Source organism: Alosa pseudoharengus, unplaced genomic scaffold (assembly GCF_046254945.1).
Source record: "Alosa pseudoharengus isolate Yale_2024_CS ecotype anadromous, Long Island Sound unplaced genomic scaffold, YU_APseudo_1.1 YU_APseudo_1.1_scf_22, whole genome shotgun sequence".
Taxonomy (NCBI): Eukaryota; Metazoa; Chordata; class Actinopteri; order Clupeiformes; family Clupeidae; genus Alosa; species Alosa pseudoharengus.
This window is the reverse complement of record NW_027468680.1, coordinates 28,208,652-28,229,894: the sequence shown is the minus strand read 5'-3', so window position 1 is coordinate 28,229,894 and position 21,243 is coordinate 28,208,652. Positions and strand designations below refer to the sequence as shown.

Below are 21,243 nucleotides of genomic sequence, written 5' to 3'. Positions count from 1 at the left end.
ATTTCATATTTGTATCAAATCTGCGATTAGGCACATCTCAAAATAGGAGCATGTTGTTCAGCCGTACACAAAACAGACACAAAATTCCCTGTGAGTCAGCCTGGCTGTGGCAGAGACTGGCATCCCATTCTCAAGCCTCTCCTGCTGTTTAAATCCAGCCACATCTCTAGCGGAGACAACACAGCCTTGCCGCTAATCAGAGACACCTGTAGCAACTCGACACCCGGGTGCTGCGCACACAGCCGCCATGGCAACCGCCGCATCGTTTTTTGAGGGGTGACCTTTCCATCTTTCCCTATTAACCCCTCTCCTCCTGCTTGGCAGAACCTCTCTTTGCCTGCTGCCTTGCATTGCGTTCATCTCTCTCACATTCCTCACCTGTTGGTCTGTTCTGTTCCAATAGTTCTATACTGCTAGGTTAGTGAGCAGAAACTTTTCCTGCCTTTTTCTTCTCAAGGTTCATGAATATCTGCCTTATTTCAATTTCACATTTAGAAATAATATGTTAATAAACTATCATGTTTAGAAACGTAGAATTGCAAGTGGATGTAGATAACTAAATGAATAAGCCATCATCTGCTAGGGCCCTAGCACGGAATACACTGAAAAGCATGAAATAGTACCAAGAATATGAAATTGAAGGTCTTTCAAATACCACACTTGTGTACAAACAAACAATAAATAGAGCTTTCCTATTTATTTTCATCACAAAAAAACAAATGCACTTTGTATATCAATTATTTTATTCATTCTTCAAAGCGCACTCACTGCGTGCAAACACAAGACTTCCTACCTTCAGTCCCGGAAGGTACAGATGCTTAACTAAATTACAGCACTTCAAGAGTGTATTGCTCTTTTGGAACAGTCAACAAAACAAATGTATTGACAAGCTCCACAGAGTCCGATTCTCTGAGGCAAGAGAATGAAACTCTGTTTTTCCATTAAGGAGCTGGTGTTCTTTAGCAATGAGTGGCAGCTCTGTCTGTGTTTGTCCATTCCAATCTCCAGTGAAACGTACTGCTGCTCTGACTTTGTAATCTAAGACCAAATTGCATTCAGTCTTTGAATCAGAGCCAGTGGCACAGTGCGTCCAAGTCATGCATGGCTTTGCAACTGGAACAGATACTTGGATGCACACTTTGGAAAGGGATGAATAAATTGGTGTGACCTGGAAAGTATGTGATGAACATGATTTTCTAATCTATTCAGTAGACTGAGAATTATGCTTTCATAGTTTTCTCATTAGAAGTGTTGGATGGCTGTGGAATTTTTATTCTCATAAAGGTTATTAGTGAACAGCTAACTAATCCACACAAATAGTAAACCATTCTTATGCTGCTTTGAGTTCCTTAGAAGCATACGTAGTATTGCTGAATCATAGCATCAACAGTGTGTTGATTAAAAGTCGCCATCTTGTTTTTAATTGCTCAGTCATTCAGACAGTACATAGCCATGACGTGACCTTAGACTGGCAAGAGTGTCGACACCCCAACACCCTGTTTAGGGCCAGAGGAGCCTGTGCTGTCAGTTTCTTGGTGTGACAGTTTGACTCATTACGAATGGCAGTCAGTCATCAGGAACACTTCATGTGTAAGAACACATTAATCATAGATGGCTGCATTTCAACAAGTGACCCTGAGTCTACAACAAAGTCCACATGCTGTTCTCATGTGTTGACATGCTGACATCAACATTGTGTGCAATTAACTACCTCAAAGATATGCAAAAACTGTGCCAACACAAGCAACAGTGCAGTCGGTACTTAGAGTAACAGGGTGTTAAGTCCCAGAATAGAGCTCTTTGTAGTGCACATAAGGTCTCAGCCTGGTAGTAGCCCAGTTGCCTACTTCAAAAAGTGCCAAATTGCTGCATACTGTTGCTTCAAGGTTTTTTCAATGGATGCTGTAATACATGTTGCTGAGGCCATTTCAGTTCCTCATTGCGTTGTCCTTGTCTGTGCAGTGTCTCCTGAAGCTCTGGGGTTCCTGACAGCCATCGGGGTCTTCATCATCCTCATGATCCTGCTCTTTTTATACCTCAACAACAAGCTGTCCTTAGAGACCGCTGGGCCTCTGCCGTGCCTTGATGACTTCAAGAAAAGCAAGGAATTGCAAGGTGAGCATGTCATGAAAGAAGTGTGTAATTATATGTGACTAAGGCCAAACATTGAAGTTCATCCCACAGAGGCTATGAAGCTGACCACAATAATACAGCTTCTCCCACTATATGTGTATTTTTCTTTGATATGTGTCCAAAAGATATCACAAGCCATGGACATTCTTCTTCCTCAGAAACTGTCAGTTGAATTTACTTCAGGGTTTTTGGCAGTTTGTTTCATTTTCTGTCTATCTGTCTGTTGTTGTTTTGTTCTTAACTGAAAGTCTGACTTGTCACTTGAAATCAGAGCCAGCTATGGTTGGCTGAAGGCTTGTTCTCAGTGATGGCCCAGAATGGGATAAGGCCACCTAATGCCTGCCAGCGTCTCAGACGCGATGTAATCGAGCTGTAATCAGCATTCTCCAAAGGGTATCAAATTAGCTGCCGGGGCGTGCTTGTCCTAGACTTTTGGCAATGACAGACAGGCACACACATGCCTACACACACACACACACACACACACACACACACATACACACACACACACATACACACACACACACTCATGCATACACACACTCACTCACTCACTCACTCAGACACGTACACAAATACCTACTAGCACAGTTCTATAGGCTTATCACTCTGTCCAATTAAATCTGTCATGCATTGCAGCTGTATTTTAAAAGATTAAATCTTGCACTTCTGTAAAGAAATCAGTGAAATGCTCATGGACACGCCAGTAGTGTGTAGCTTAATCTGTTTGGCCAGTGTAAAACCCTAGTTAGCTTTAGTTGCCAAAGAAAAGGTTCTGAAGTACAAGAGGGACTGTGTCCCTGTCTCTATCAATCTATCCATAACTAAGCAAAGCAAAGCTAAGGGTGAGCTGAACTTCTGTGATTGATCACAGGGGTCAGACACCAGGGCAAACCGATATGGTCAATAATGAATCATGACGGCTCATGTAACACCTCTGGGTGAACACTTGAGACCGCTCTCAGCCACTGGAGCATTTTCACGAGCTCATTGCGAACTGTAGGTAGACGTAACTGTGTTTTCCTTCTGGACATGCAAAACCAACGCTGTGCGCAACATGCCATCATGCAAAAATGTTAAGATATCTCAGTTCAGAATACATTGCCATATGAAACATATGTTTTTAATCTTTTGGGTTTTCTAGTAGTAGGCCTTAGTAAGAATTAAACACAGGTATGCTGAGAACTGTCACGTAAATGAGAGTGCTTTTATCCAGTCCACTGCCATAGGTCCTTATAATCAAAAACAATGTGAGTTTAGAAACAGGGTTGGTGTCAGTTCAATACAAAACCAGGCCACAAAAGAGGAGCTAACCTTTCAATTTCTCTCCCAAGTAAACATATGGATTCTCTGTCTTTATGTATGTGGAGTTGACAGCTTGAATGCAAGGCACAGTCAGTCAGTATTGTTCCACAGTGTTTAGTTTTCATATGGAGCATATTGATTGTAAACACACCACAGTGCAGGAGAACTAACAAATCAGTAGAGAATACATAGTGATTGCCTCGACATTGTGAAGCACACAGTTGGTGCTATAAATATGATAGTGTCAGGAAACACAGATGGTATCTTGTGTATAATTCAGAGTTTTCCAAATGTCTGCGCTGGATTTGCATAGCATTAGTCAGGAGTGGGCCACTATCCAGTGCAGTGCAGTCGTTGGGCTGTGCCATAGAGGAGTCGATCTGGAAAAACAGGACGGATTGTCCCTCGCCACTGCGGCATTATAAATGTGTTCAAGCGACTGCATTGGCACAGATAAAGTGTTAAGTTTGTGTGTTAAGATAAAGTGTTAAGCCTAAGCAAGTGTCACAGACTTCTGAGCCTCTCAGCTGTCCCTCTGTATCTCACTCTGTCAGAAAGCAGCGTTTGACTCAAGACACTTCATGATTTATACTTGGTGAAAAGTACTCAAATTCTTCCCAGGAGCATCAGTGCTAGCATCCAGCTTTTCAACATGTCGTCGCACAACTGGTGACCGACCACTCAACTTTAATCCGTGTGTCCGACCAGGTCTTAGAGCATAGGCTGCAGTGGCCAGTGACTGGCTCCCGTCTGCATGTAGATGAGACCCAGTGCTTTTTTGGACACTGTCCAGCGAGACTCCCCTTCCCCCAGCGGGGATGAATGACTGGGACTAGGGCTTATATTGAGAGACAGGGACTAAAATAGAGAACACACTGTCCAAAAGTAGTGATTAGATATGGCAGTGTCCTTCATTAAAGTGTGCTAATGGAGATCTGCCTGTGATAACCTTTTGGTAAATGTATATGGATTTTATCAAAGCACACAGTTCTTCTGAGATGGGATTTGATGGTGTAGGTCTTTTATCAAAGCACACAGTTCTTCTGGGATGGGATTTGATGGTGTAGGTCTTTTATCAAAGCACACAGTTCTTCTGGGATGGGATTTGATGGCGTAGGCCTCTTTGGCATGCTAACTTGTGTATGGGAAGTAAAGGATTTGTGTAAGATTGTACTTATTTTTTATCCATCCTTGTGACACCTTTGAATTGAAAGGACCTTGCTGAGCTTGGCAAGTGCATTTACTTTTTAAACTCCTAGCTGGCTGTCTTTTTCCCACATAGACCCATGTGTGTACTGAATGGGAATCCATCAAGACAATCTCCCATTTGATTCAGGAGAGTTTCTTTCAGTCCATCATACTGTACATCTGATCCAGGGAGTCCTCCCGCCAGGCGGAGTTAAGGCCTTTCCCCAAGTCATCATGGCCTTCCTCAAGAGCCTGCAGCAGAGCTTACCCTCTATCTCCTCCATCTTGGACTCCGTCTCGGAGAAGGTGGACGACCTGGCCTTTGCCATCGGCGATGTCACTTACAGCGTCAGTGGCGAGCTAGCTGAGCAGGTCAACACCGTCATCCACAAGGTGCAGGTCAAGGAGCAGGAGAGGCTGTGGAAGATGGAGGCGGCTGAGAAAGAGGCTGCAGCGAAGCAAGCGGCTGCCCTGGAGGCCTCCCTAGAGCCCCACCCACACACGGTGGTATCAGCCCAGGAGGGAGGCTCCATGCCTGGGCAAGGCCAGCTGAGGCAGAAGGCCTCATTCAACAGCAAGACTTCGTTGAGCCAGTCCAGCCGCAACGCTGAGGCTTACACCACAGACTATGGGACAGGCACGGACCTGTCCACAGAGACTTTCTCTACGGGGAGTGACCTGTCCCAAACTCCTGATGGTCTCAAAGAGAAGGACAGTGTTTCACAAAAGGCAGGAAAGACCAGCTCTGAAGAAATAAACCGCTCAGACAATAACAAAAGCTTCCGGACACCTCAAGGATCATCAGTTGTCAACAAGAGTTCACTTTCCCAAGAAGATTTGAAAACAGGTAGGCCCAAGAAAGAAGAGGACTTGGCTAAAATGAAGAAGACCCAGGAGAAGATCATCAAACGCCTCTCATCCAGCTCCAAGGGTAGGCCAAAGCGAGGCAGTGCCAGGGGACCAGGTGAGGAACTGAGTGCCCGACTGCTCTGTGATCTGCTTCTCTTGTCTTGCCAGTGTCTGTCAACTGGCCTAATCTGCTCTGACTTCCACCCTGGATCTGTCATCTCCGCTCTGGTCTTCTCAACCGGCTGCATGTCTCTTCCCTTCACTTCCAGCTGAGAGATTAGCATGCAGGATCTCACCCACTGTGCCAATGCATGCTCCTGTCAACCTTTCCTGCTGTATCTGATGTATACAGAGAGACATTGTTTGGCATGGCTTAGCATTATCTGGCATACTGTATCTAGCATAGCAGAAGTCAGTGATTAATGTTCATTCATGGGGCATAGTGGGTGAAGATTATATACTGGTGCTGACTGAAACAAATGACCAGGATGTGAATTAAATTTGCCTAGACCTGCCCGTGTACCAATGCTCAACTCCCTCGCAAAGTCCCCTAGAAAGGGCCTAGAAAAAGCTACTCTGTGATGAGGAAAAAAAGTATTTAAAAAAAAACTCCTGGGCTTTTCATCTGTCGCTCTTGGGTGACCGATAAGCTCTGCCCACGCCACAGATAAACAGGGGCTTAGGTTTCTGGTGGACAATGTGTTCACGATATGTACACTTCTGGAGGGGCCCTAGGATGGCAGACAGAGTGTCTCTAATCCGTCATGAAAATGTATGCAGGTGTGGTGTGCTCTCTGCCTTAGCCAGTGCCTTGTTTGCGGAGCACGTCTGATTTTATTGGGTCATTTTTTATTTTCTGTGCTGCTTAATTTGGAATTGTATGCATCAGATAAAACACCTAAGAAGCCATCTAGAACCAGCAACAAACGTGTTATTTATGTAAAAAAAACTGTTCAATAAAAATATACAAACAATTTCTATACTGATATAATGATTGCTCAGAGAAAGTACAGTAGAGTCAACAGTAAAATAGGTGTTGTAATCTGGGCTTTCTGTGTGTGTCTGCTCACTTCGTTAATCAGCTGGAAAACTTTGGGAGTCAGTCTCATGTCTAGAAGGAACTCTGCTGAACCCTAGTGGTGAACAGATTGAAGTGCAGTTGGTCAGGTTTTCTTCTTCTTGTGTCCAGTTTTAGTTTGCAGACTATAGGTCATCAACTGTACTTTTCCATCTAATTTCTTACCATTGTCATATTAGAAAAAACAAACAAACCCAAGTGTGGCTGCATTTGGCCTGAATAGGATAACTGTGACAAAGTGACTCACATGTCACTGATTTCTGTATCCTCTCTTCCCATCCCTGTGTGTTGCTCCCAGATAAGAGCTTTGCAGATGGGGACTTCCATGGCTCATCGTCAGACAGCGAGGACGAGGTGATTGGGAAGTACCAGGAGGCCGTGAGTCGCTCCCAGGGGCTGCGTGGGGGTGCAGCCGATGCCCGCCACCCGAAGGGCTATGGCTGGGAGACGCGTCAGAAGTACAGCCCCCTGGCCGCTGAGTACGATGGCTACAGCAGCGAGGCCTCGGCCGAGGACGGTGAGTTTTCTAATGCAGAGTTAATGGAGGGAGGATTCAGTGGTCAACCCTTCCTCCAAAGGGTCAGAGTGTGAAACTTCAGTAGAGGATGAACAATCGGTAGAATAAATAAAAATAGTTCATTGATTTGTTTCATAGATAATGAGCTGTCTTTATATTTGTGGAAAGATAAAAAAAACTTTTGTGTTTACTTCACACTGTGTCATGTCTGACTGGAGTTTGTTTACAAACTGTGTCATGCCCCTTGAGGGTCTCGCTTCTCCCACCATGCAACTATATATAGCCAATGCTAAGAACAGTGTTTACCTTCTTAATAGTATACCATCATTACATCTGAGCAGAATAGTTTCCTTTTACTCTATATCTTTACAGACCCTATAACATACAATATTTTAATCTGGGTCACAACTGTGAAGTCTTTAGTGACCACTCAGGACAGCCTTTCAAAAGAACATGCAATAAGAAGATAAGTTGATTTACACCAAACTGTTTCAAACGTCCCAACTGAAATGCAATGAAATGTTTGCATTGTAGGAAAAAAAGATCAGTCAATACATCCTCATTTACTGAGGAAAGATGCTATATGTATTTTTGGAAAGACACAGATCCTCCATTGCTCTTTAGCCTTGTAATCTACACCCGGTGCTTCTCCAGTCATAACGCCAGCTCACCTTCCCCTCCTGACGGGCTGGATTGTGTCTCCTACAGAGAGCCTCCCTTCCCTGTGTTTAAAGATGCCTCCACAAGCTGTTCAGTTCTGCAATTGAGCTTCCCTGTGCCCCCGGCCAAATCACACTAATCCTGTGCAGTCTGTCACATTCATTTTGAAGCTGCTGCTTTTATGAAAGTGTAAAAGTATTCTCAGAGGTGCCACACGTGTTGTTTAGATAGGATTCTCATGGAGAATTAATTTTATGAGATAAATCGAAAATGCATCCAGCCACCCTGTGATCATTCAAATCCCTGCAGTGCATGTGTTCTAGAAACTGGTGATTGGGTATGGCATGAGTAAACCGAATATGACCCCATACTAATCCGAGACAGGTCTGCACTAAGAGAATGTTTGTCAGAACCAAATAAAGTAGACATCTGGTCTTACGGTATAGACAGACCAAAATAACACCAGAAGAAAATCATAAATAAATTATAAGTTAAATAGCATCTTACCAAATCAATTTATAAATTTACTATTTTGACTGAGAGTAATGGATTTGTGGTTGTTATGAAGCAAGTGATGTTAAAGAAACTGACTGTCTGGAAAATACCTTGTAAATACCTTGTATCTAAATACTATATGCTGCCACTAGGGGGACACCTGGGTCTTTCCAAAAGTGCGAGCTCTAACTGGAGAATATGTCTTGATTTATGCGCTGTAGTTCTGTAGCGCTGCTCCACACATGGCTTTCCTGGGCCTGAGACGTGTGTTACATTACTGCGTACTGGTGCTTGATTAATGCACTGTGTGTTCTTCACAATAACATGCCGGAGTGACAGATGAGTGGGTGTGGCATTTGATGGATGGGACAGGACAGGAGCCCATTAATCAGGTGCTGATGTTTATTAACGGCCCAATTAGGATCACATGCAGTCAGAATGAGTTTATCTGTGTAATGGCTTTGGCAGTTAGACACAAAATACAGATTGAACAGACCTTAGCGGGCATGTTTTGATGACAACGACCCTCTGTTCTTGAACCAATTTATAAATAAGGTAAATAGCATTAGTAGCATCTGAATACCTTTTTGTGTCCACATTTCTTTGATTTGAACATTGGCACCACATAAGTCAGCAGGGCTTCATAACCAAGTAGAGATGACTGCTCTTTGTTCATGCTGGATTATATGTGCCAGGTGTGCTGGGCTTGTACTCCGGTCCCTTTTATGAGCCTTTCACTCCTTCTACGAAACAAGCCAAGCTGAAAATTGTGGCTACGCAGCCGGATGTGTTTCAAGTACAGTCTGGTCTCAGTTTAGCCAAAAAAAGGAAAAGGGTAAAAAAGCTTTTGCATTGATCTGGCAGAGGAGCAGATCTTAATTTCATGAGGCACCCAGATACAGCTATGACTGAATACCTGATACTGAACATCAGAGGGAGATCATGACAGGCCTGACCTTCTTTCATATATTTATATTTTTTTCTCCCCCTTAATGCCTCTTCTGAGAAACGCGCACACACACACACACACACACACACACTCGCTCTGTTTTTCCATTGTGCAGAGTGGAGCGAATCTGGAAGGGAGCACTGTGTCCCCCTGCAAAACACACAGTGCAAAACAAAAGCTGGTTTCCATTTCTCCCTGACAGCCCCGAGGTGGTCGGGGCCAGCTCCCGCCCCTGGAGAGAGCGGTGGTCCGGGCACCCTGCCCAGGCTCCTCATGTCAGAGCCAGCCGGCAGAGCTGCAGGGTGCGGGGCTGGGGTGGTGCTGCTGCTGCTGCTGGGGTGTGGATGGAGAAGGAGGGGCTGGAGAGAGAGCAGAGCGAGAGCAGGGCTGCGGTGTTCTTTTGCCCCCGCGTCACCGGAGATGCTTTGGCAGCCATGTTCTCTTTGACTGAGGGGAGAAAGCAAAGAAGACGCCAAAGTCATGCTTGGGCGGCCATTTTCCTGCAGTTTTTTTTATCTCCCCTCCATCCCAAACCTAGACATCAGGTTAGCAAGCAGGTCTGGACAGTGCCAGGATGAGACAGGGTGTGGATTAAAAGGGGGGGGGGGGGGCTACACACCGCACTTCATTTGAATGTGAAACAATTCAGGCTGTTTTAAAATGTAAATTTGTAAATCGAGGGGGAGGAAGGGGAAAAAGGAATTATAGAAAAATGCTGGATGTGCGTCTCAGGTGGGAACAGAAGAACAGGAGAAAAGAAATGATCCTCTTGCTGTATGCCCGGGCCAGACAGCCAGCCAGCTATAGGCAGGCAGGCAGCAGAGAGAGGCAGGAGTCTTTATCCACGCGAACCTGTCAGAAAAGATGAGATAAATTCACTGCCTGTCTCTCCAACCGCACTAAGGGGGCTGTCAAAGAGATGAGGGATGGGTGAATGAGAGGGGGATTCAGAGGAAGTGGAGAAGGGAGGGAGAGGGAGAGTGATGCCTTGTTGCCACATGCTTCCTTTTTCTGTGTGTGTGTGTGTGTGTGTGTGTGTGTGTGTGTGTGTGTGTGTGTGTGTGTGTGTGTGTGTGTGTGTGTGTGTGTGTGTGTGTGTGTGTGTGTGTGTGTGTGTGTGTGTGTGTGTGTGTGTGAGAGAGACAGACAGAGAGAGAGTGCAAGAAAGAGAGATACAGACAGAGAGAGTGCAAGAGAGAGAGAGAGCAAGAGAGACTGTGTTTGTGAGAGAGAGAGTGGTTGAGAAACAGAGAGAGCTGGGGGGCTTTAGCCCGAGGACATGTGTATTATACATGAGGAGACTGCTGCAGATGCTGGGAGGCCAAGGCTGGGCTCAGCGTCATCACGAGCACTCAGGAGACGTGAGGTTTTGAGCAGCCTGAAACAAAGAAACAAAGCTTCGCCTTGTCGTGGGAAAAGAACTGACCAGCCGTCCCGATTTGATGCATCTCCAGTGCTTCAGATGCATCAGTATTTGTGTTTATTTTCTGTCTTGCTTTGGTCCAGAAAGTTTTTGTTGTTGTAAGTTACTAGTGGTTTCTTCCACCAAAGTGTCTCGAGTCCTTTGACAAGCCAGAGTACAAACAGCATCCTGCCACAGATGACATCCGTGTTGACAGGTTGATAAAAGACTTGTCTGGTCTGCCTCTGTTTACATTCACAGACCGCTCTCTTTCAACCTCCACTCCTCTCCTATGGAGCCCAGGTGTGCTGTTGGAGTTAGCAGCGAGATCTTTGCTATGCGTCTCCCTGTTCAGTTTAGTATGCTGACAGGACTGAGAGATCACAGACTCGGATCACATACAGTCGTCATTCATGTTGTTGCAGCACCAGGTCATGAGATAGGACCTATCACTAATATTTTACCAGAAGGTCTCAAGGTTACACGGCTGTAGTGCACTCTCATGGGAGGCAGTCAAGATGTCATTCATGTTCGTACTGCACAGCAGTATTGTAATTTTCCCTGCCAGCCCTTAAGTGCTGACTAGCATCGCGTCGGACGAGCAGCACCTCCCAAATCTCCCAGCAGGTCCCCCCCCCCACCTCCTCCCGCGCCCGACTCACAGTGTCATATGGAGGCCAATGATGAGAAGAAGTCCTCCTTAAGTGTGGCGTCAAACATTAATGCCTCTGTCGCAGGGGAGGGAGGGTTCATCCTGTCATCCTCCCCTCGTTAGGCAGCGAGAGGCTGAGCCGGTGTGACAGCAAGGGACGGGGCGACGGTGACAGTCCCAATTAGCGGGCCCTGCCAACGAGGCGCTCGCTCCCGGCTCGGATCACAACAGCCCGGGGTTCAAAAATGGCGTCTCGCTTTTGATCAGATCCTACCCTTGCGTGTCAGTCAAATTCGCGTCAAGAAGCCTTTCCCACACAGATCTCCATTTTAGTCATTACATGTGGGTAAAAAGTGTGGTGTATCAAGTTGAGGCTGCACTTGTGCTAGCGCTGAGTTTGAGAGCATACTTGCAAGGGCAGAATTCACCATCACCCCTCCTGTGCTGACTTTGAACTCCACAATCTCAGGTCAAGGACAACACGAATCACTATTGTAAATCATGGACTAAAACATATAAACCTATTCAAGGAGGTAGGTTTTGAATATCTTGTCACAGAACTGGAGTGTTTTGAATGAATCCTTTTATGGCAGGGCCAAGGTGGTGAATGCTGTGCAGTTCTTCAAGTTGTTGCTACTCATGCTATTGTACCCTCAGTGTGGAGGCCTCGAAAGAGCGGACATTAAGAACAACGTCTCGCTCTGTATAAAAACAGAGTATTGCTGTCGCTGGGGCTTTTTATTGCCAGTGCTCTGTGAGCCATTGAGGCCGGCCCTGTTTATGAGTGCTGGTCTGAATCCCAGTGGGGTTGTGCTAATGGGGACCAGACGATAATCGTGGGGATGAGGTCACCTAATGTGCCTCCCGTCCTGATCGGCAGCAGATTCCTGTGGCCACCACCACATTCCACTGTTCCCTTGCAGCATATGTGTGTGTGTGTGTGTGTGTGTGTGTGTGTGCGTGTGTGTGTGTGTGTGTGCGTGCGTGTGTGCGTGTGACACTCCACCACCCGTGCTTAATGCAGTTCGCATGTGTACTCGCTGATGCCAGGAGGCGTGTTGGGTCATCTCTCCGACATGGCGGAGCATTGTTGATGGGGAGAATTGTGGATGGGAACGACCATCCAAACTGGTGGTATTCAGGCCAGAGCCATATGAAAATGACTGCACTTACACTTGAAAGTCTATTTTGGGAGCTTATTTAAGGACTATTTTTAGTGATGGCTAGGGGGCAGCTGAATCATTTAGAGGGGGAGATACTGAAAAAATCATATAAGGATGGTTTAAATGTACACTAGTTAATTTTTTACAGCTCGCATCACTGATGTTTTATTTAAGCAGGTCGAGCTCCATGTTTGAATGAGAGTCCTAACATGAACTTTTAGGAGTACCATTGTGAGAGTGGTTGCCTTATTTAGTCTCTCACAAAAAAGAATCCATTGAGACTGAGAAAATTTCTCTTGAGTTTTGCTTCGGTTTCAATACATTATCACTCCTGACAAATGAGACATTTTGCCATCAAATTGTCCTCTTGCATTCACCAGAAGAATCGCTGCACTAGATTTATTGTCAAATAAATTGGTTCAAAATTGAGACTTGTTGACAAAACAAGCCGTATACTCAAGGGTACAGAAACGGTGCAGACCGAACAGACTGCATGCTTTGTTGTGAGATCTACGTGAGTTACGTCAGTTAGAGAGTGACAGTAAGGGTCATTACAGACAATAACTCAGAGTGGTTGACACAACAGCATGCTTTGACAGCCTCTTGGGTCACAGTAGCCTTATTACGTATGACACAGTAAGGCATGGTAGTCAAGGATTTCTATTCGTATTTCAGCCTTTGTGATTCATTTCAGGCTTCCCATAAGCAGTAGCTTTTCTCAGTCCTCACTGACTTCAGAGTAGCACTTGTGGTGGATCTGCTGGATTGTCACCACGTGAAATATTGTCCTTGTGATCTGTGTGTGCAGCACATAGCATTACTCATGGTACATTATTGAATATCACACCAATATGTTATCCCTGTCTCTTGGGGTCAGACAGGTATTGGACTTTGTTTTTTATGACGCCACATGTCTGGTGGCAAATGAAATCAGGATCAGGATGAAATCCATTACTGACAAGGCTATACCCATGGGCTTACAAGAGCTGTATCCTATTTTCAAATTTAATAACCACACCTTCTTTGAAGTATACTATCACAAGGTGTTGGATTGCTTTAGAAGTTTCAAACTAAAGCCCACCTGCCAAATTCTGATACAGTGCTCTTATGACTACTCATCACACAGTCACCATTATACATTTAACCCATGGTGCTGTACACTTTCTCCAATGAGATACTAATCTCTCTCCTCCCCGTTTGTCCTCACAGCAAACTGCATCCAGCGGATGAGACGCACGCCTCCGCTGGACGAGCTCCAGCCGCCGCCCTATCAGGACGAGGACGGCTCGCCGCGCATGTCCTGCACGCCCTCCGACCTGGGCGACACCAAGTGCGAGCTGTCCCACGGCAGCGACAGCCCGCGCCACTCCTACGGCAAGTGCCCAAGCGAGGGCAGTGGCGCTCAGGAGACGGAGAGCTACCTCAACAAGGGCTACGAGGAAGACGTGCCCAGCGATAGCACGGCCGTGCTCAGCCCCGAGGTGAGGCCGCAAGAACCAGCTACGCCCCAGATGAGCTGGCACAAACGCACATCTTCATCAATTATATCATTAAGGGGTGGTATTGTTTTGCATATAAGGATCATATAGCATTAACTATGAGAGTCCTGATATGATCACATATGCGTATACCATACTGATTAACTTAATGATGCATGCAGGTCTTGACTCTGACATCATGAGTCATGTCTCTTCTAATGCGTACTGTGTTTCAGTCAACAGCTATTGGCATGCATTGCTCCATTTATAGATAATTCAGTTTATCAGAAAGAATTACATACTGCTGCACTTGTCTGATACAAGATATAATCAGTATTGAATAGCTGCCATATTGGACAAGGGCACGGTACAACTGTGGCCGCTGCAACTGAGGTCCTTTCGTGCCACGGCACCAGGACTTACTGAGCAAGTGTTTCCCTTTTTATGCATGTCTCTGAACATGTTTCATGTCAACGAGTTCAGTTTGATTAAATAATTCAGTGTGTTGCTGCATTCACTAACCTGCTACATTATGAATTAGTACTCTCTGGCAGCTTCAGTAGTCATCACAGCACAGAAGGTTAAGCAGCTTTCCTCAAGTCCTCCTTACAGCCACACAACTCAGGGCTTCTCATGTGTAGCGAGCAGTGAGTGGAAATGATAGGAAATCATGTTTCACTACACAAATATGTGCACAGCAAAGGAATTTAGGAATTTAGCTTGACCCTTGTTGATTAATTTTCATCATATTTTGTCACTGTGTTGTAAAAAGGTAAACCACTGTTGTTTTATTCCATTCTGGAACATCATCATTGTGATTGTAAGCAATGCCAAACGAGTGCAGGTAAATGCAGGGAGGCTGTGTGCATCAAGTTCATTGTGCCAGAAACCATGGTAACCGTGCTCAAACAGGGGAAAATGCCATGAAAATCCGAGAGGGAAAGTTTATTTATGCAGCATATTGCACTGTAGCTGGGTGATATTTTCCCTGTTTTTTTCTCTCTTTTCTCTGGTGCCACCACCAAGAGTACATTAGTCTCCTGTTGCTTGGTAAAGGAGCCACAGGAGTGGCATAAAAAGTTATTAAAAATACATTTCACTGTATAACCATATGGTCACGAGCTTTAAAAATGTCAAGCTCTGTAATGCAACTGTAATGTGCGGTGGCAATTTTACCCATTTTATGTGCGTGTGTGTGTGTGTGTGTGATAGTGCAAGGAGGGACAGAGGAGAAAAACAGTTGAGGAGTGATGAGAGATCCTATTTGTGTTAGCGTGTTCCAACTGGGACACCAGGGGAATGCTGTGATACGCATGCTTAACCCAATGCCCACCCCCCTAACCAGAGCAAATCTGACCCTCAGGACATGTCAGCTCGTGGGTCGGCTGCCCAGCTCCCAAAAGGCTATGAACCAGACCCGGTGGCCCAGTACGGCACCCTGGATGTGGTGTTCAACTATGACTCAGGGGACCAGCGGCTCGCGGTGACCGTCATGTCCGTCACCGACATCCCTCCCCTCAAGCGCACGGGCAACATCTCCTGGCAGGTGCACCTGGTGCTTCTGCCCACCAAGAAGCAGCGGGCCAAGACGGGCATCCAGAAGGGGCCGTGCCCGGTGTTCACTGAGACGTTCCGCTTCAGCCATGTCGAGACGGAGATGATCGGCAACTACGCCGTGCGTTTCCGCCTGTACAGCATCCGCCGCATGAAGAAGGAGAAGGTGCTGGGCGAGAAGGTGTTCTACCTCACCAAACTCCACCTGCAGGGCAAGATGTCCGTGCCTGTCATACTGGATCCCTGTCCCACTATACCAGTGAGTTACAATCCCATGAGATCCCAGGAGAAAACAGATTTCAAACACATCATCTCACTGAAAGGCAATTCTGGCAACTTTATTATGCCTGTAAAACTTTGATTATAAGGAGGATAAGAAGGATACTTTTAGTCCCTTTTACCTAGTTCTTTAGAACTATGCAATACTACCAATGTTTTAAAGGAGAAATCCAGCGATTTTTCACATAGATCTCATGGACATGCCCCCAGAGTGTAGCGCTGTAGCTGCCTGGCTACATTAGCTGTTGGAACTCGCAGCTCAAGCTAGGTTTTTTTCGTACCGGCAGTACTCGGTGGTCTTGAGAAACGGAGATCTATGTGAAAAATCGCTGGATTTCTCCTTTAATTTCCTTCTTGAGGTCCCAATAAATCACTTATACTGACAGATTGTTTATGTTTATGTTTTCTCTAGCCTGTCACAAATAGGCCAGAAGCCTTTGTGATAAATACTTAAATGAATTCTCAAGCGGAGGTCTGTTAAATATTGAAAATTAAACCACTGATGACCTACATCTGCTGCCTGTGTGTTTGCCTCCCGTGTTTGGTTTCCAGGGCAGCGAGTCCCAGGTCAGCATCTCCGAGATGTCCAGCGAGAGTGCATCTTCATTCCAGTCGGCGGGCCAGGGCTCCTCGCCAGAGATCCTGGTGGGTCTCGTTTACAATGCCACCACTGGCCGTCTTTCCGTGGAGATCATCAAAGGCAGCCACTTCAAGAATCTGGCTGCCAACAAGCCACCCAGTAAGTACGCTAAAGCAGTTTCTTGTCATCTGCGACTCACAGCTGTGCAAGCTGTTCCTTCATTGTAGTTAGATAACTTTCAGTCTAGTTTAGTCTAGTTTGACAGCTCTATTAAAACTCTACATTTTGATTAATGTCAACTCAACTGAGATTTAAAAAAAAAAGAATGGGTAAGAGGTGGAAGTATTTCCACCCCACTGTTAAACAGTTTTGTGGACTATTTGGCACCAAATATACTGCATGTGATGAGGTCATCACAGAAGTCTATGATTCGGGTGAAAATTACATGACTGCAACATGTAATCATCTTGAATAATGGTGGATGGATAGTGGATGGAACTAAGTGGATGTTAACAGTCAGAACCAACATCTGAACCCTAACATTAAGATATAAAATTCCATTACGTGAGCAAGCACATCCATTCAAGTGGCTCTTGCTTATTCATATTGATATAAATAACCATGTCATGGTTACTGTTTGGTCCGCCATGTGGTGTTTTCACGTGGTGTGCTACAGACACAATATTGAATGTGCATGATGAGACTTGACTTCTGAGCCACTGTGTCATTCAGGCAAGTGCTGTACAGACTGAGATCATTACATCCTATTAAAACACAACCAACATGCTGCAAACTTTCCCCTCTGTTTTTACCCACAATCACCTCTGCTGCCCTGCCTTGTGAGGAGAAAGAACATACTTGAGAGCTTCATGAAGTCATCTTGACAAAAAACACACTCTGAAGCCTTGTGTGATGTCATTGACCTGGTTTCTCTCTCCTTGTTGCTGTTCTTTGTTTTGTCCCCTCTGATTGTTTTGTCTGGCTGTCTGCTCTGATATTCTTCCCTGAACTTTTCACCCTGTTACTGACATCTTGGTCCATTGTTTCTCTTACTGCTTCCCAACCCTTGTTGTCAGATGGACTATTCTGTTGTCTAAAGCACTTGATAGGTGGACAGGTTTATATTATTAGAGGTGAGTCTCTCAGCTCTGCAGATCAAGTGTGTCTGCTGGCTACTATCCAAACTATCAATGTTGGACACTTATCACACACACACACTCTCTCTCTCTCTTCTATCTATCGCTCTCTCTTTCTCTCTCTCTCTCTCTCTCTCTCTCACTGTGTTTCTGTTATCACCTCTTCCTGTCATTATTCACACTGTCAGTGGGAGTAGATTGGTAAAGTTTCCCTCATGGATGGTTATGTTAGCGATAGCCCTTAGAGTGGCTAAGTAGATAACAGCTGGAGGGCTTTTTCCCAAATAGGCCATCCATGAGTAAAGCTTTCCACTTGTTTCTGTGTGCTACCGTGTATGGTATACTGTGTATGCACATTAGTGTGTGCCATATCAGTGTGTTACCACTGCATTTCCCTCACGCCTTGCCTCCTTGTAGACCCCTCGCTGCTTTGCATTTTTGATGTTGCCTGGGAAATGTGGGGAAATCGCTTGTCTTTGTGTAGCATGTGTCATTTGTTTTGGTTCAGTTCAGTAGACTAGCCAGTCTGCACTAGTTTGCAAAGTGTGCTGGCTAGTTACAGGACATGGCTTATTTCCTTGTGTTGTGGATACCAGGGGGTCACTGTGTCTGGTGATGTAATCTCAGCGCTTTTAGAATTTGATTTATATTTACCTCAAAAGTGTTGCGTGGTCAGTGTTTTCTGTTTGACTGTCGGAGCTACTGGTATGTAATAAAACATGATGACAAAAACAAAACAAGGTATGCACATAAAATATGTGGCTCTGAATTCTTTCTGTCAATATATTTGCAGTTTTACAATTTAAAAAAAGAAAAAAATCCTAATATATATGTATGCACAACAATCCAATACATAATTAGAGTCAATTTCTCATCATGTCAGTAACTGATGTTGCCGTCAGATGTGTGACGACATAACTGAGGCAGGAAACAAGAACTGGCTTTCAGCATCCTTCTGGCCCCATCTGCATTCAGCCTGCCACTCTTGCATGCTCATTAATTGGCACTCCCAACTCTGGCTTATTCAAAAACAATGGCGGAGGAAGAGTTCTACTACCGCCGGCCACTTTAGGCACTGACAGCGCCACTGTCAGTTCTTATTCACTGGCGAGTGAATGAAAATCAAGCGTGTTTCAGCTGGTCTCTTTATGTGAGAGGAGAGTGAAACGGGACTTTATTCAAGGCATGCAGATACGCCTCTGAAAGCATCTGGCTCTCAACACTATGAAAGCCCCTTGACATATCCCTGACACACTCTGACATTTTGAAAATAGACTGCATTATCATAAAATACATTTGTAGGCCCAGACGAAAACAAAAAGGAGTCACGGCGATGGATTGCGCATTCACTGAGGCGTTGGAGAATGCAAGGTAGTTTCCTGCCATTTGAGCTGAGTTACAGCATCTGGTCAGAGAGTGTTTGTTGGAGTGAATGAAAATGAAAAGACTGAAGAGAGACAGATATGCTGAACGTTTTCATGCAGATGTGATATTTCAATCTCAATTTATTATGATGAATAAGAAATTAATTAAACTACATTGTACACCAACCAGGCATTTTGCACACGATTTAAAATACAATTTACACAAATGTCTGATAGTCAAACATGTCAAAAACGTAAATGTCAATTAATTTATTGATATACATGATATTTTTTCAGTACACTAGTGATTTCTAAGGAATATGTGCATATCTTGTGGACAAACATAAGCACTAAACTCAATGAGGTTTTCCTATCACCAATCTTGGTGATCATATTTTTTCCAAGAGATAAAGTTACAATACACTTTTCCATAGTTCTCCAAACCTCTATAGCAATCTAACCTCAGATTATGTAGGTGTTGAATTTAGCCAGTGAAGCTCTCTTTGACTTTCATTTAATGGACTTCTTTCTTACCTCCCTCACTTGCCCTCTCCCAGACACGTTCGTCAAATTGACCTTGCTGAACTCCATGGGCCAGGAGATGTCCAAGTGCAAGACGTCCATCTGCCGTGGGCAGCCCAACCCCACCTACAAGGAGACGTTTGTCTTCCAAGTGGCCCTCTTCCAGCTCTCGGACGTCACGCTCATCCTGTCCGTGTACAACAAGCGCAGCATCAAGCGCAAGGAGATGATCGGCTGGATCTCTCTGGGACTCAACAGCTCCGGCGAGGAAGAGCTCACGCACTGGACACAGATGAAGGAGTCCAAAGGGCAGCAGGTCTGTCACTGGCACAGTCTGTTGGAGTCGTAGGGGAGAGACAAACAGAGGGAAGGACGGACGGTTGTAAGTATGAAGGATACAAGTGATGCAGACCAACCCGGCCAAGCCTCAGAGCTGCCCAGGGACAGACAGAGCTGTCCCACCGTGCATTCTGGGATATGAGGTCAAGCTCAGGCTTCTAAAAGGGTTCTGAGAGGCAAACTGAGAGTTTGAGTTTCATTCGTTAAATGTATACTTTTGTTGTTGTTGTTGTTGAACTGAATTTGAACCAATGTTATATGGATGGCGTACTCCCTGCCAAGGTATCAGGTTTTTCGAGAAAGTGTGCTTTTTTTTTGTCCTAGTACTGCACTGAGTATGTGCTGATATTGCTGGGGCCTGAGAGCTTTGTCACTGGTGTGGCATCCTTCAGACTGCACCGTGTTGCAAAAGATGGCAGCTTGAGCTCCTGATGATGAGTCATTTCAAGTCCATGGGATTAGCAGCAGCCAGTTGTTTGAGTTTGCTCTCGAGTCTTGAGTCGCAGGCAGGGGACAGGTGTTGGGACGTACCCAGCATGCTTTAGTCTGTGCAAATAAGATCCCAGCCCAGTGGGAACTCCAAGTCTCACTCTCTCCGCATGGAGCCCAGTCAAAGAATTTTATCAAATCTAAACATTTCAAGGACAGACTTGCATCATATTTGCACTTGTCAGTGTATAGAGTTCTTGCCTGTCCTTCATGACACCAACCTCTCATTATTCCACCAGCAGTGCTCCAAGTTTCTAAAATCAATTTTTAACTGAACAGCAGGCACGAAAGTCACATGTTCATTTTAAACATAGGCATAATTGTAGTACTTTTTCTAAACAATATGGCTAACTGTTCCAATAATTCTTAATCCTGAAATTAAGAACCTATCTTTAATTACATGTAAGACACTCAAAACAACTCTAATGTAATTAGATTTTTGACATGTGTTGCTCTGTCATTTGAAAGAGATGAGATGAAAAAATATACGTATGTATGTACATGACATGGAAAATGCAAGTAAATGATTGAAGACAACTGACAAAGCTACATCAGTACAAAGCTGAGTTATCCACTTTAAACATTGGTAATAAAGCCAGACCAATGTTCTCACCAGCGTTTGAAACAGGTCTAAGACTTGTAAAAGGCTATTTTTGTGATGATTGCAGAGGACTCTGTGACCACACAATGATTTGTGGGGATTTTTGTGGTGCAGGATGACTCACAGAAACTCCAACTCCTGGCCAATCAAATTATGTTTGAAGTTTAAAGCAGGACACATCCATTTTCCATTGTGTCCCTCCAAAAGGCTTTCTCCTCCACCCGAGAAAGAATGCCTGATTTCCCTTGGAGAGGCTGTATTTTCTGAAAGGGACACTTATAAATGACATCAGTTACGTTCTCCCACTATAGTTGATTTGTCTGCTCATCCTCAGTGTTGTGTGCCACGGTGGCACACCTAGAATGTTCTCTGCATGCCTTACACTTTCATTTTTCACACCGCACACATCTATTTTAAGCACGGCTGCCATCCCCTTGTGTGTGCAGTCCAGAGTGTGTGTGTTTTTTTCCCTTTCTTCAAGGTCAGACCTGCATGTCCTCACCCACTCTT

General features: G+C 45.0%; 1 protein-coding gene across 1 annotated transcript; it reads left to right on the top strand.

Annotated features, from left to right (window-relative positions):
• Positions 1-4,860: 4,860 nt before the first annotated feature.
• Positions 4,861-20,440, top strand: syt14a (synaptotagmin XIVa). The gene is made up of 6 exons (XM_076299809.1): positions 4,861-5,590; positions 6,852-7,070; positions 13,601-13,872; positions 15,233-15,682; positions 16,255-16,441; positions 19,340-20,440. The coding sequence occupies exons 1-6, from the start codon at positions 4,861-4,863 to the stop codon at positions 19,651-19,653; spliced, it is 2,172 nt and encodes a 723-aa protein (XP_076155924.1). The 3' UTR covers positions 19,654-20,440.
• Positions 20,441-21,243: the final 803 nt, after the last annotated feature.